This window comes from Syngnathoides biaculeatus, chromosome 14, assembly GCF_019802595.1.
Source record: "Syngnathoides biaculeatus isolate LvHL_M chromosome 14, ASM1980259v1, whole genome shotgun sequence".
NCBI lineage: Eukaryota > Metazoa > Chordata > Actinopteri > Syngnathiformes > Syngnathidae > Syngnathoides > Syngnathoides biaculeatus.
The window spans coordinates 13,380,031-13,397,032 of record NC_084653.1 but is presented as its reverse complement, the minus strand read 5'-3'; the positions used below and the strand labels follow the sequence as shown (position 1 = coordinate 13,397,032).

The 17,002-nt window shown below is 39.8% G+C and overlaps 1 protein-coding gene across 6 annotated transcripts in view; it reads left to right on the top strand.

Moving 5' to 3' along the window:
- Positions 1–17,002, top strand: part of tanc1b (tetratricopeptide repeat, ankyrin repeat and coiled-coil containing 1b) — a 129,012-nt gene that overhangs the window by 41,605 nt on the left and 70,405 nt on the right. For 4 of the 6 annotated variants that reach the window (XM_061841730.1, XM_061841727.1, XM_061841725.1 and 1 more), the window contains 2 exons: positions 5,370–5,576; positions 15,557–15,658. In XM_061841730.1, coding sequence (XP_061697714.1) covers positions 5,501–5,576; positions 15,557–15,658 — 178 coding nt within the window. In that variant the 5' untranslated portion in view covers positions 5,370–5,500. The remainder of the gene's footprint in view (positions 1–5,369; positions 5,577–15,556; positions 15,659–17,002) is intronic. The other 2 variants (XM_061841731.1, XM_061841729.1) reach the window with 2 other exon arrangements.

Sequence of the window (17,002 nt, the reverse complement as noted above, 5' to 3'; positions counted from 1 at the left end):
TTACAAGGCCTCTCCTGAATGCTGCTTTCGCATCAAAAGCCACATTTCAATGAATCATTAATTTTAACAGCAGGCTAACGTTGGCGTTTGACACAAGATTTGACTGCAAAGAAAGAACAACATTTATAGCTTGTGGACTTTCTGAAGATCTGCAAATCGAAATCATGAACAGAAAAACCAATTATGTCAATACATTACCAAGAATCCATGGTATGGAAAGTCTTAAGAGGTAAAATTGACTCCTACTTTAACAGTGTAAAAAAACAACAACATTTTTTCTCAATACTTTACCTGTACCTTACCAAGAATCCAGAGATGGTATGGAAAGTCTTAAGAGGTAAAATAGACTCCAACTTTAACAGTGGAAAAAAATATTAACTTTCCAGGGACGTTAAAGTATCATTACAGGACAATGATGTAGAAAAAACAGGAATGTGTTTGAAATATTTGGGATCTGATGACAATCTTGGCTGTACAACTCAGTTCACAGAGATGGCATGGAATGGAAAATCTGCTAGGCCAGTCGTTGACAATATAAAAATATGAAAAAATATTACGGTTACTCCTTGTCCTGCCAGGACCATTCCTATACCATCTCTTGAATAGCCTCCACAGTTGATTATCCATAATTCACAACATAAGAAGTATTTTAAAAAATGTGTATGTGTGCTAATGTCTTCAAATGATTGCCTCTGTCCCTTTTGTCAGTAACAGTATTTTGAAGACCTTGTGAGGTGCTCATGAGCTAACATTACCCTTCCATCCATTTTCTGAGCTGCTCATCCTCACAAGCGTTGCAGGAGTGGTGGAGCCTATCCCAACTATCTTCGGGCAGGAGGTGGGGTACACCCTGAATGGGTTAACCAGCCAATCAAAGGCCTTATGGAGACAGGCAACAGTTGCACTCACAATCACACCCTGAGGCAATTTAGACTCTCCAATTAACGCATGTTTTGGGGATGTGGGAGGAAACTGGAGTGCTTGGAGAAAACCCATGCAGGCACGGGGAAAATGTGCAAACTCCACACAGGCGGCGCCAGGATTTCAACCCCGGATCTCAGAACTGTGAGCCAACCGTATCCCTTCATCATCATCCAATGACCTAGATTTGATGATTATTAAATCAAGTCCTTTGTGGCAACTTCTCATCTTCCAGATTATCACTGAACATAAAAAATTCACAATATATTTATAATCACATTTTTTAAATTAAACAGCGGACCCCATTAAGTTATAAGTCAGAACATTAGCTTGAGCATGGACTAGTATTGACCCACGATTGTGGGAGATTTTAATTCTTTTATAATCTTAATTTTTAAGTGTGTCTTCTAAAATATTTGACGTTTTCTTATGGGCTGTGCTTGTCCTAGTGGGCTCTGGTCATTTACTTTGATGAGGAGTAATGAGCATCCATGGCACTATAATCATTTTTGCTTGGTCTTGTGCAGTGTGTAATTAGAAAGGGTTGATTTCCCGCACCACAGAAGAGCTTAAAATTGAAGGCCTGGACTTGAACACGGTTTAGGAAACTAACCAAAATAGCTCTGGTGAGTTTCCGTCCTTGTGTCTCTCTGCGTATAGTATCGGTCAGATGGCAGTGCTGTCACCATAACATACTGCAGCCTGCTCCCCAACTTTTGGATGATCTGCTTTTATGTGGCACCCCTTGTTTTCAGAGCCATCCACCCAAATTACAACTTTGTGTTGATCTCTTTTGCATGCGACATGACTGAAAACACATTTCAACTTAAGTGAACTCACCGCTGTGAGATTTTAACAAACATTGCCGTGAAATGTTATTTCAGTACCACCTGAAGGCATCTTTAAAGGCCTCTTTATACTCCAACGCTCGCATGGCCGACAATGCCCACTTTGCGTTACGTGACTGACGCATTGCCCCGCCTGGTTCATCTTTGTCATTTGACAATCACATGATGAAAAATGTTTCTGCACATCAAATGCCATCTCTCGTGATTGGTCCATTTTAGTCACATGGTGTGATGACATACTCACCGTTCCTCCTGGTTTCACATCCCACCTACGCCGCCACCTTCTTGATCAATTTTGCAGGATAATTGAACATATCATCTGGTAGTATAGGTCCATTTGTTCTAGCAGACACTGTTCGATGGTCGCTATTGTTGGTGCTTTCTTCCTTGCTATGGAAAGAAAAGTAAAAACAGATACCGCAAATGACAAAAAATGCTGAGGAAACTCCTCCCTTCGGTGTCCCAGCCAACACCACAATACCAGCGGTACCGACACCCCTGACGTGGAGGAGAACTGCAGTACATTTTTAAAACCAAGCACGTGGTTTGCGCTTGAGTATAAATGCAAACTGGATGGGGGCTTGCCGCAGTGATGTCAGTGCAGTCGCTGTCAGCGTGAGAATAAAGAAGCGTTCAGACATTTTGTGTGCCTTGTCAATGTTTCGCCAGTAAAGTGATATCAAATGTAATTTTAAAAGTCTGTTTTTTCACAAACTGTAAAGTGGTCCCTTGACTTACAAGGGAACTAACTTACAGGTAATTCAAGATATGATCTGTCACTCGGCCGATGATTGCTGTACAACTGAACCCTACCGAATGAGAATTACATATTGTTTATTCAACTAAACCACACAACTTTGCCGTATGGAAGTCAGCCCATTTAACACACAATGAAAAATGCCATAGACAGGGTAAAATATCTAGCACTGGTGTTGCAGTTTATAACCCTGAGATGAAAAAAAAAACAAAACAAAAAAAAACAACTAATATTGGAACTTGCGTCATTGTTTTGAGAGGCTTTGTGTATTTTTTATGTCTGTATTTTACTAACACATATAAGAAGGAGCAGCACAATGCCCACTGAATTATGATGGTCCATTTACATTTTTGCATTCAATGTGTTATTACTGTATGTAATATTGTACAGTGTTGTTTTTTTCTTATTAAAAAATAAGTTACATTTTTGGGGGGGGTCTAATGGATTATAGGTACATTTCTATTCACTTGGGGAAAGATGATTGGACGGGAGTGTTTTTATTATGAGCGTGGTCACAGAGTGAAATAATCTCGTATCTCAAGGTACCTCTGCATTTCATTTGCCTGCTCTAGAGTGTGAGAGTATGGACGTCAGGGTGACGGCAGGTCCTATGCTTGGCTAAAACACGTTCACAGGTTTTTCTCCATGTCAGAGGGCATGCAGAGGTGTCATTGCAACCCTTCCGCTTCCTGTGTCTGGCATTCATCTTTGTTTAGAAGCCCTTTAAAAACACAGGACACCTTTGTGTCTCCTGTGTTGTGGCAGGGGCCTGCAGAAAATGGGTTTCTCTGTTCCTGATTAGCCTGGCAGGCCAGCGACACTCATTGTCCCCCGAGGGGAGAAAGGATGCCAAAAGATGTTTTCATCTTGTAGTTACGACTGCTGTGATTGCTGTAAGACTGCAGACAGAGACATCAGTGCACGTCTACTAAAGTCAAACCCAGGCAACTCAGTACTGAAAACCCGTTGTCACTACTGTGATTTGCCACATCTGCTGTTACATTCACAGTGCAAATGCTGACATACAGTAGTATTCATCAGGAGTTACATACTATCTTGTGGTTGGTCATTCTCCATGTTAATTGTAGCAATGATAAGGGTGCAACTTTGCCACCAGAAAGTAGATTACTGTGCTTGCTGGCTGGTTCTATGATTTAAACAGTCTTTCCATGCAGGACTGTATTTTCTCAGCATAGAAAAGCTGTTCTTTACATCCTGGGTTTGGATTCCACTGGGCAGAGTAGCTGCCGGGTAAAATCATTAGCACATTTGGAGTTACAGTAAATCATCTGTACTTGCCGTGCAAGAGGCTTTTCCTTGCTTCAGTTTTCAGTGCAGAACTTTTCTCAGCCTGTGGAAGATTCAATTCAACCCACTTCTACCAGTGTGCTAACATTGAAGTTGATGCTATCCTGCTTAAAAAACTACAGTGTGTCACAAAAATGTGAAGGCATTGAATTTTGAGAAAAATTCTTGTCCAAAGCAGAGCAAAGCGGTTTGCCAGAGAGATGATTGAATAACGTATCATTTTACCTGGGTGGTCGGTGACACCGCTTTATTTGCACTTTTAGCGACATTTCCTTATAGTGTTCCACTGCATTAAAAATGCTCTTGTCAAATCTTCTGCAATCAAGTTCTGTTCTGTGAGTTACCATCCATCACAAGTTAACTCTTTTTTTTACATTGCAAGATAAGCAAAAGAGAGAGTGAAAATAACAGATTATGGAAAGAATATTCAGAAGCAGTGTTTCTTGTTTACAGGTAGAGATTGTAGAAAATATATCTGCTTCAATCCTTAGGGCGCTCTTATCTCACCGGGTCGTCGTGGAACTTTTCCACGCAGCGACGAGAAAGCGCTATAAACCCCAAAGTCATGGTACACAGAATATCTCTTGAGTCAGACCTTAGTAAATGTTTTCCTCACTCTCCAATGTTCTCCATCCTCCCATGTTACATGTGTACTGACAGCTGAAATGAGCCACTGTAATGCAGCAACGCCAGTAGACTATTCAAAGAAAAGATCGTCTCTGGGTGCTATTTTAGCCATGTCCCAAAAAAATCAGGAAAGCTTAAATGGAAACTGTTTAAGGTGAAATCGCCACAATTTAGTTACTCTTTGCACAATTTACAGCATTTCTCTTGAAGGATGTATAATGTATTTAGAACCTAATATCAAAATTCACATTACACGGTCTTAAATTCAACACTGGTCTCAAAACAAGAATGAAGAACATTCTGATAATGATTCACCCATTAAAAACAATATTTTTCAGGTGGCCCAAAGAACACCACACTCACCTGTGTTGCGTTTATTGTGTGTGTTTAATTAATTGTTGAATTATTTGCAAGTATTGTATAACTTTACACTATTTAGCCAGCTGATGCAGTTATAGCCATCCCATATCCACACACTGTCCTTGAGAGGCGAGCCTGATCAGAGTTTACTGATCTGAGTAGTGCCATGTACTGGCTGAACTAGACTCTCTCTTGGTGGAAAGTTGAAACGAGGCTTTACATTCCTGACATTCAAGCTTCAGAGTCCACATGGAAAGTAAAAACAAGTGGTAAGGAATCTTATACTTTTGGAAACGTGAGCTGTACAAACTTATGTTTGAAAAATATTTGAAAATACACATTTCACATCAGACCAATAAAAACTTTTCTTGATGAAAAAAAAAATGGCTCTCCCAAGAACTTAGTGTTTCAACATTGTCTTGTGTTTTAAGGACTAAATGGCAGCCAAACAAATTGGAGACCTTTGCTTAGATTCCTCTTTTTATTACATGAGCGGATGTTGAAGCTATTTGTAAAATCTGTCATAACACCGTGGTTTTCCCTAACAGGAGATGTTCATAGCCACATTGCCCAAAGAAGATACCCACCTGAAGGAAACCCACTAGCCCCAGGCCTTGGCAGTGGTCACCCTAATGTTCCAGATGATGTTTTCAGACTAAGCCTTGCCAAGGGAGCGTCTATGTCTCTGCCTTCTTCACCACTTCTTCCACGACAGTCCTACATGTTGCCTTTACGACCTAGCAAAAGATCCCCAGGTATGTTTATGTTTCCGTTGTACTCGTATTCTTCCTATTTGAAAAAAAAATTAATAAGTTGTCAACTGAGGTGACCTCACCGCCAAGTGTGTGTTTTCAAATTCAGATTAAAAACTCTTCTTTTTTTCTCATGCATTTTAGAGTAGTTCCATTTTTCAGTGATATTTCTTGCACTAAAAGCTGTTTTATTTGTACTTTTTATTTTCAAATGTTTTTATTTTTGTATTTGAATTCTTTTAATCATGTAAAATCTGAACTCCCCAAAAAGAGTATTAAGCAGCTGCAGCTCATTCAAAATGGTGGAGCTCACGTTCTGACCAGGACAAAGCGGTTAAAGCATTTAACTCCAATCCTAAAATCCTTGCACTGGCTTCCAGCCAGCTTTAGAATAGATTTTAAAGTTCTGCTACTGGTCTATAAATCACTAAATGATTTAGGTCCTGAATACATGAAAGAAATGCAGAATATGGAATACAAACCCAGTAGAGCTCTGAGATTGACTGACTCAGGTCAAATAGTGGAGCACAGAGTCCAAAGCAAAAATGGTGAAGCAGCATTTTGCTATTATGCTGCACACAAATAGAATAAGTTGCCAACAGAGGTGAGGTCAGCCCCAAGTGTGAATGTTTTTAAATCCAGGTTGAAAACTCTGCGTTTTTCTCTTGCTTTTTAGAGTATTTCCAGTTTTTAATCATACTTCTTGCACTGCACGTCGTTTTAATTGTACCTTTTAAACTATATATATTTGTTGTCATTTTTATTGTTATAATCCCATTTCAAATGTTTTATCTCTTTGTTTTCAAATACTTTAATCATGTAAAGCACATTGAGTTACCTCATGTATGAAATGTGCTATACAAATAAATCTGCTTTGGTTTGCTTTAAAATGCATTGAGGTCCCTTGTGTATGAAATTGGTGATACTAATAAATTGGCTTTACAACACCACAACAATCAAGTGACTGAATGTTCTAGCTTTCTGTTGTCTCTGAAAAAGCAATACCTATAATTGATGTGATCTTAGCTGTGTCACCTCATTGTCATGTCAAATCCATGCTCTCTACATCCGCAGCATGTGTTGACATTTAGCTAGCTGGCAACAGGTGTGTGTTTACACTGGAAGTAATTGTCTCTCTTCCCTGTGTCTCTTCGTCCGCCACGCTAAAGAATCTTCTTGTATGCAGCTGCGTGGTCTTACAAAGGAGGGAAATACCTTTGTTTGTTCCAAGATGAGGCTTTCTATTTAGGCAATCCTGACAATGACGATAAAAATCCTGTTAAGTGGTCAATGTGGCTGCATTCACGTGGCACTCATCTGTGGGGCATTCTGGCCTTTGTTTATTCCAGTTGTAGCTTTGATCTACTCAGAAGTGTCGCGTTAACTGATACAAACGGTATTCAAGACTTCATCTTATCTAATGACATTCTCTTAGGAGTTTGTTCAGCTGTTCAAGTCCAAAATTGCATTTGCAGACACTGTTGTAAGCTTATCTGATCATGAATTTATAATAGACATAGAATCAAGTCACATGAAGAATTATATAGTACACTACTGAATACACATATAGAACCATATAAAAGGCTGGACTTGTGAAGGTTAAAATGGCCTTCTGGGCAGGAAAAGGGTATCACTTATTAAAGGCAACTGTCCGCTTGAGAGGCTCTGGGGCATGTAAAAACATAAAAGAAGAACTGAAAAATATGTGACGTCATAGAGGCCAACCAAATAGATGGGGGGATGGGGGATCCTTCTCTACCATTTCTTACAGGTACCTGTGAAAACCCACGGGGGAGAGTTCTCACCTCTAGTTAATAAACACATCTTGGAGGAAATCTCACAACTCCGCGACGAAAAGATTTTGTGTCTCCAAGCTGTGATTGCCTTGCTTACTGTTTGATTACATGAGACCCCCCCTCCCTTTTTTTTAAAAACTAGAAACCATTAAACGTGTCTTGTTTTGGGTTGCTGTACAGTGATACTTTTTTTTCAAGCTGTAAGCTGTCATTATAATGATTTTATTTTTTGTTTTTTTGCACTTTCACTTGTGAGCAAAAATTGGGTATGAGCACTATATGTTGGCTGTGAATTTTACTCATCTCACAACAAGCAACAGTTTGGCAGGTCTTCAAAAAAGACACTTCAATCTGTTTGTTGCCACTCTCAGTTGACGTTCACTGTCAAACTAAACATAAATCAAAGGGAATTATAATGTGGATATTTACAACAACAAGATATATTAGCTTAGCCTTTACATCCGGCAGCTTACTGACAACACATAGTTGGAATGGGCGAAGAGGGGCTAGCAAATGGCATCTATGTGGGAGTGCTATAGTCTTTTAAACAACTGGTATTCGAGCACAAATGGTGAAGACTCATGGAAATTGAACATAGATTTAGAAGTCATTAATGAAGATACACCCAAGAAAGCTGAAATACATGTAAGTCAATGCATTCAAATTAAAGTGTGTCCACTGTGATTCAAACCCATGTAAAATGTGAATAATATAACTCCATATCCTGTATTGTAATCGTTCCACATATTGTAATCTAATGCATAGCAGTAATGTGAAACTACAAATGTAGCTTTAAAATGTGGTGTAATTCACAAGCACGTGTTAATGACATTTGGAAGTCTGAATTCATCAAAGGAGCATCTACATGCTGCTCCCAGATGTGGATTGCCGGCGCATTCCAAGAGACAATGTCTTGAATATGTGGTGACATGAGTGTTACTTGCGTGCAGAGGAACTAAACAAAAAACAAATAGTCACCATGTTCATTTGGCGCATAAATTTAAACATCACACTCAATGTGAGCTGATGAGTTTGAGGAATGAATCTGATCGGTCGCCCTTAAGCGAGCAAAAATCACGTTATATAGTAATGTTCTAAATATATTACTCTTTCATTAATACAGCTATACTGTATCTGCTCCTGCTTAAGTAAGAACGAGGGATGTCTTACAGGAATGTGGTTTCCCCACTAAATCAGAGTACTTTTGCGAGGTTTACCTTAATTTCTCGACACACTGGCTAATCGATTGCAGTTTGAAAACTTTTTTTAATGAGAACCTTGGTAACTACAACAGAGAACTGCGAGCGTTTGAGTTTAAGTAGTAGTTTGATGGATGCCTAAGTTGAAAAGTCCTGGCGGCGCTGGCTACCACCGCTTTGATCAGCCAAGTCTTGAAACACAGAAGCCTGCCATGTGTTGACCAGCGCCTTGGCTCTTTGGGATTAATGGTTTACAAGCCTCGCAAAGACCTGAGTAAGGAGATCCTGCTTGAATGAATCAATAACCCACGTGCAGATTCTAGTACTGTTATGCGAAGTCTGGAAACCTTGTCATGAATGTGTCTTGGAATGTAATTAATGACTTCATCAATTAGCTGTTGAATTTATCGAGACATTTCTCAGGCTTGATCTTCCCACTGACATTCAAGTCCCCACAGTGACCTCCTATGGCTGTAATAAGTTACTGTGCCATTTCAAGGCCTCTGTATTTTGCTTGCTTCACAGCCTCAGATGAAATGCACATTTTCATTGTAGTTGGTCGAGTGTTTGTGGATCAAAGAGATTGGAGCTGTGTTCCTATATTGGTTCTCTTCGTTAAAGTTCAAACTAGTCCGCTTTCTTTTACTTTGGCTGACAAATCAGTTTCCCCTCAGCTCTCATATCTGACCCACCTGTGTCTAATTGTCTCAGTTGAGATGGCTGCGATAGGCTTCAATGCTCCCGTGAGAATAAGCGGCTCAGAAAATGAATGGATGGATGGATGGATGGATGGGAGTGTATTCAATTTCTCAGTATCTCTCCATTGTAGATTCATTTGTGTGTCGTCTTTATTGTTGTGGTTCTCACTTACATATCAGTGGCCCTGTGCTGTTTAGTCTGTTTCCATCCAGAGGCAGTGGACAGAGTATAGTGGCCGTGAATAGGTTAGTTTCTTCCAAAGGTTTTGTACACAAAACCCAGTTGTTTTTGCACAATACAAGATTTAGTTGAAAAACTCCCGATATATAAGGAAAACTAATTCTGTAGGCCTACTGTGTTTCTCAGGCATTGTAGTGCAATACCGCTCTTCAGTACTTTGTCAAAACCGAACATTATAATGTGTAATGGCAAAATTTTAAGTAAAACCGTTAGATCTTGCAAATTTTTAAAGTGTAATCAAATGTGTTCCCCATATGGAAGTAGAATACATTTAATGAATGTGAACTACTATCCATCAATCTTTCAAGATTACATAAACCACGGAGTAAACATTATACAGGTTACAGATTATAGTTTAACCTTACCAACTATCATGACATGCCCCCCTACCCCCCCAAAAAACCCAAAACCTCTTTGGTGTACACCGAATGGGTATAAAAATCTTGTGAGCTGCTTGCCTTATCACTGATGCAATGAACAAGGCCTTTAAAACTGTTATATTTCTTGTTTTTTTTTTTTATTTTAGCCCAAAAACTTGGCTTCTTGTACATTTCTTGCAGAACTCTATAATGAGCTCACTTCATTTTAGCTTCATTTTATCAAGAGAAACAAGGCACAACAGTGTCATTAAAGGTGAGTTCTAAGCAATTCACCTCTGAACCAGTCACACTAACCACGCGTCCCTTTCGAGGACAGTACTGTAGATTTTTTTGGGGTGTGCTGGACTGTGAAATATGTTGTGATGCTGCGGAAACCTTCTTTAGAAAGTCACTTTGTCGGTAACTGAGTGAAACCTTCAACACCGCAGTGTTCGGTGTGCTTCACTTTGCTCTTCTTTGCTTCTCCTATTTGAGTAAGCCCACATTATTATTGATTGCAATTAACATTCTGCCTGAGAAACTGAATCAAATGACAGACTTGTTTAATATCCAATAAATCTGAATCCGAATCAAGCAGCAAGTGTGAGCTACATTTGGCATTTGGAACATAAAGATGCCTATTTTAACAGCTGCTGTCATTCCATTCGCTGTGTGAATATGATGGAGAGTCTCATTGTGAAATGAAATGTAACAAGATCAAGAGTCCATCCTGAAGAATCAATGTCAGGAAAAACGCCATGATGCTAGAACAAGATGTTCTCCGATTCCCACTGGATGAGGTTGAACGGGGAAAAAAAACAACTACTCTGGATGTCTATATTTTCTCACGATGCTTTTTAAGTTTGAATCTGGGTGCTTTTAAAAACCTCAAATAGCTCTGTATCACCTGTATTTCTATGACACAGTGTAACTCAATACTTTGTTTCTTTCTGTTTGTTTTCTTGTCCTCACAACCTCCCTCTGCTCAGTATGAGGGATCAGACTAAAGCATTTGTAATTTGTTCTCTCCGCAGAGCACATGTCCCAACTTCAATTTGTCACATCTGAGTTTCAGATAGAATGCTGAGATGTAATTGTTGATAGTGTCTCCTGAGTAGCATCTCCCCATGTCAATTTTGACATGCGGTGTGATATACTTTGTGACCATTGTCAGTCTTGTTACATACAGCCAGTCATTTCAACCTCCACTTTTTTTAAACCTGATATTAAATTTTGCTTTCATTCTAGAGTCTCGGCGTTTGTCTTACATATGTTCCTTTCAAGCCAAAACAATACCGTTTGGAATGGTAAATCAAGCATTTTGCTAAGACATGCTTGTGATTCTCCCATTCCATTACACAAAGGTCACAATTCTCCGTCAGAGGATCATTGGAATCAGACATTTCTATCTTCTATCTCTAAATCTATCATTGTTTAGGCACCATTTTCAAGTGACACTGAAGTTTTACCTAATGGAAAAAATGCTGTTTCTATTGTTTCAGAACACTCTCACAAAATTGGACTGTACTTAACCAATATGTACAGTAAGTGCAAGTAAAACCTTTTAGATCCGTTCCCACCAAGGGGAAATATTTTGTTCTATTTGTAGTATGTAAACCTTGAGCAGACTCTCATTTTCACCGCTGGGTATGTTGATGAAAAGTCTGCATCTAAAACTCTTAACATTGCGACATGAGACGTTACCAGCGTGTAAAATACCTCTTTTTGCCGTCCTGCTTTTTGTTTTCATCGCATTCATGTTTTTGTTCACTTCTCTGTCATATTAATGAATGGACTGCAGTGTGTCTATACAATTAACCCCTACTATTCGCATCGGATAGGGGCCAAATCCTGTTGCGGATAGCAAATATCCATGCATAATTGATGCATACTAAAAGGGGTTTTCAATTGGATACAGTAATGTTCAAAATAATAGCAGTCCAATGTGACTAACCAGATTGATCAATGTTTTCAGTATATTTTTAATTGCTACATCTCAAATAAGTGGGCAGCACAGTGCTGCAACTAGTTAGAGTGTTGGACTCAATTTGGAGGACCAGTGTTCGAATCCTCCCCTCACCTGTGTGGAGTTTGCATGTGTTCCCCATGCCTGGGTGGATTTTCTCCAGACACTCCGGTTCCCTCCCACATCCTGAAAACATGCCTTAATTGGAGACTCTAAATTGCCCATAGGTATGAATGTGAGTGCAAATGGTTGGCTATATATTCCCTACGATTGGCTGGCAACCAGTTTAGTGTGTACCCCACGGTAAAGAAAATTGAGGGATGGATGATGTCACCTCAGTTTGTGCTAGGAAGTGACTGTTTGTAGGCTGGGCAGCTCATATGAAAATAGTTTGTTTGTGTTGAACAGTTTAACCAATGAACAGTAGTTTATATGACATGGGTTCATGAATGTGTGCAAACTCCTTACAGGTAAAGCCAGGATTCGAACCTCAGTATTCAGAAGTATGAGGCAAATGATGGTCCTCTTTTGATGATCCCTCCATCCATTCCCAACACCGCTTATCCTCTTCAGAATCGCCTGGTGCTGTAGCCTATCCCAGCTGACTTCGGGCAAACTACACCTGGTCTATACCCTGAGCTGGTCACACAGACATGAACAACCGTTCGCACTCACATTCATAACATCACTGAGTGGGAACTGAACCCGCGGTGCCTGGACCAAATTCAGCCTAGTGTTCTACTACACCATCAGTGACTTCCATCTCCTGGTAGTTACACACCATAATAAATGTTAAGGAATCCAGGCAAATTGTAAAGGCATAACAACACAGAAAACACATCAACAACAACATTCCAGATGCTTTGACTTGCATATCAAACCGGCAATGGATGATATTTTTTTCAAATAACAGAAGACAGGTTCCCAAAATAAAAAAAAAAAAAGGAAATTTGCAAATGATAGACTACAAATAATTGTGGGTTTGCTGTAGCTCCATCTTAGATAAGCCAACCAAAAATTGTCACTAATACCCCATAAGAGGGGGATAGCAAAAGTCAGGTAATTTTGGTTGAGTGTTTCAGGGTCCTTTGTCTTAAGAATTTAAACACATACCATTTCGTAATGGATTGAACTGAACTCTTCTGAAACAAGTCTTTTGTATGATCCCCCACCCCACTCTCAGATCTGTCCTAAAATCACCTCTACTGTAACCACAAGCCAGGTTTGTTAATTTATGCGTGCATCCTATGCTCGTCATTGTGTAAACCAAACCTGAACTTGAAAAATATGTCTTAGATTATTCCAACAGTACACCCTGCTGTTCCTTAATGAAGTGCTTTCTTTTTTGCTGAATTGTCTTACTCCAGAGTAATTGGAGCTGTGACTCCTCAATAATGGGATCTGCATGACCATCTATAGATGAACACTGGTATAGGTTAAGGCTCGTAACCATCTAAAACAAAGCTTGTTTTTGTGTTCACCACCATGCCCGTTACGAAGACTGCCTTTAGCTCTTACCAGCTGCATTTGTGTTTGTGTTCTCACTGACTGGCCTAGTGTGCTAACAAGCAAAACAGCAGCAACTCTCACTCAGCAGTTCCCCTGGGCTCTGAGAACCCTGCATCTCATCATGTGTTTCATGTAGCGCATCCATAGATGGCACTGTGCATCTAACTTAGCTGACTCGCTGCTTTTAGTTTTTTCATTTGTACTCCCATGGCAGTAGCCTCCCCTCTTTCACTACCATCACCCTCCACCCCCCGTTGTGGGTGATTGCAGCTCTGATTCACGCGGTTTGCTTTATCAGATTCCAGGGGTGCTTTTTTGGAAAAGGAGGGAGGGAGTGAGGGTGTAGTATTAGTTGTGATGTTAGGAAATAGCTCTCGTCAATCGTCCTACCTTATCTCTGTTACGTCTGCGTTCCATGTAACGTACAGTCATTTCATTGATGACAACATTTTAATTCCATGACTTTCAGAGTATATTTTTCACTTTTAATTGTTGCTCATCTGTCTGGACCCAAGGTTGTTGTGGTTTTTAATAGCTAGGTTCTCAAGAGTTGTTCATTTTATTGGTGTGATAGTTAGTCTGGGCTTCTTGCTTAGTTTCCTCCCAATCTAAACACTTCGTCACCATTACACTTCTCAAATATTTGCCACCAGTTATTACATTAACTTACTCTTTGATGTAATTTATGGATTACATTTCAGATTTTTAATAGCTCCACAGAAACTTCATTCTATCCATTTTCTGTACCGCTTATCACTTTGGTCATGGGTGAGCTACCCAAGCTGAATTTCAGTGTAGTACACACTGAACTGGTCACAGGCCAGTTGACCATCCACACTAACATTCACACAAACGGTTTTCATTTAATTTGAAAAAACATGTTTTTCTAACGTGTGAAGGAATCTGGAGAACAAATGAGTTTTGTCCTTGAAAGTAGCGTGGTATTTAGGTGAGTATACTTACTAATACTATTAATGATGTTCATGTGAAGGTGTTTTAACCACTAAATAAAATCATTTATGTAACATGGGTTCATTGTTTTGTACATGCTACATCCATGGTGTTGGTGCTTTATGGTCCTTTCCGTTTTAAGTGCTTTGCTGTCATCTTGTGGCATCTATACACAATTGCAATTCCCTTTTTTGGAAGGTGGGGTAGGGTGGAGGGAGTCATTTATTTATGGATATTCTCTATTCAGCCAAACTCCACACAGAGATGCAGCCCTGATTTGAACTCCCAATCTCAAAACTTTGAGGTGGATGTGCTAACTAGACACAAACAGTCATTTTAAAAAAAGAAGGAACAGTGAACGCTTGAACAGGGCTTTTGGATTCCATTTTTAATACTAGTGTTAGCAGAATAATACTGCCTTGATGTTTTCAGGATGTAGCTAAACACTGCCCACCATTTCACCACAATTGCTTGAAGACAAAGTTAGAAACTCAACAACCAATTAAGTAATGATTAAGCAGTTATTAAGCCCCTTCCTGATGATGTTAATGTGGTGCGTTTTCTATTTCTGTTATTTCTGTAGCCGAGGGAATAAAGCAGCCATTTGAACTTAGGTGCTCGCTAATGACACTCAACAAAGCCCTGTACAGCTGTCCCAGATCTACCTACAATGAATCTTTTCAAATGTCTCTTCACAGCAATAGAAGGGCATACTTTTGTACAGTTGCTCATAGAAAAAAAAACTGCTAGCATGTTTGTTGTTTCTCCCATCCCCAGCAGTGCATGTGTGTTCAATCCACCCTTTAAAAAAAAAAGTTCGCTAAGAGGCTAATTGCTGTGGTTTCCTGTTGTCGGTTAAATTCCCAGGGCTGGCTAGCACTGTGTTACCGGGAGTCTCCAGCCACGCAGACAATTTTTGGGTTTGTCAGACAGACCAAAAGTGTTATCGACACTGGGTTTTGCGTGTGCGTGTGTGTGTGTCCTGCACGTTTATGATAGTTTTCGTTAGCTTCGGAGTATGGCTAAGCCAGTCCGACTGAGACACCACCACCTCTCATCCCATCTGGAACATGTTAATTCAGCAATAACCCCCCCCCCCTCCCTGTCTGTCTGTCCCTCTCTTTCTCTCTCCCTCATTCGGTCTCTCTCTTCTCTCACTGTGTCTTGTCTTGGCTTTTCTTTCTCCTCTCCCTCTTACCCTCTTGTTCACTCCCTTGCTCTCTATCGATCTCTATTTCTCTTTCTCTTCATTTCACGGTGGCAGGTCCAGTCAGGAAGCCCAAGTATGTGGAGAGTCCTCGCGTACCTTCAGATGCTATTGTTTCAGCGTTAAGGAAAGTGGGCGATAAGGAGTCAACCCGCAATGGTGAGTTTTGCTTTTCCTTCATTTATCTGTTAGTTTTATTCTACTTTGGAATTTAAAAAACCCTGGAAACCCACGGAACACTTACCTTGATCCACATCATACAGTTACATATTCCCCCAAAGTTAAAGGAGATGCTCATGAACCTCATTGTTGCAGGGTCATGGGTCTCTAGAATGCAACGACTGCTTCAATTCCAAAATGAGTGGTCCACAGAACTGCCACAGTGTCTGAAACTAGTCCCGCCATGCAACCCCTTAAACAAACACAAGGGTGCCGTGTTTATTTGAAAGTGTGTGTTTGTATTACAGGGGATTCAATTTTCCAGTGTGCAGCAGGGATATATTGTCTCACTCAAACACTGCGTTCTCTCTGTAATGTCATGACTTCAGTACCTCTAATTTCTCAGTAATTGTGCGTGCACATGTGGTTTTGTTTCCACATTTTTTTGTGTGAGGTAAGCCTTTATGGTCGCAGTGGAAGCTCCAGAGTTGGAACATAATCTGTAAGGTGATGCTGGTTGATTTCTAAGCAACTGCAATACAAATACAGTACTCACTTGTTTTCATATCCACGACCATGTATTTATTTCATTATTTATGGAGATTTTAAAGTTTTATGCATAATACCAGTATAAAATGTGAATTTACTCTTGTGAGGATAAGCGACTCAGATAATAGATGGAGGGATGGATTATTTATGTCCACACATTAGACACTTTAGTATCTGCGGCTTTGAATGTGCGTAGTTTTAAAAGGTGGGGCCTGGCCTATTTAGTGATGTGAGATTCAGTGAATGAGAGTGTTGGATGGCTTTTACCAGTAACTAGCTAACCTGTCAGTCAGTTACTGTTAGTCCCACAGATTTACTCTGCATCAGTTGGGGCTATGTGGCTATCTTATAAAAGTGCTTTTTATGTGTTGATTTTGTTATAGCTTGTTCAATAACGTGCTTCTAAGTCCTTAACCACCTGTGGAACTAACTAGGTGCTCAGTAGCATTAATAGGCTGGATTAATTGAGCTAACAATGTTTACCGTACCGTAGACATAAAATAGTTCTGTTTTGTGGTTGGCACATTGCGTTCTTCCATTTTTTTAAGATTGAAATAATTTGAAACTTTGAACTTTCTCAGACTTTTACATACTAGTTCCTCCTGGTTCGCACTTATTGCTATGTATAGTGAAACATTTGCAATATAGTTACATCACCACTTTTGGGAAGTTGGTATTTGGAGGCTCCTTTATATTTCCTCATGTCCTGGTCTGTATTGACACCTGAGTTTATAATAAGGCTTGGCTAAGCGCGTTGTTGTGATTTTAGCTAAAAGAGGCTCACATTTTCTTTGC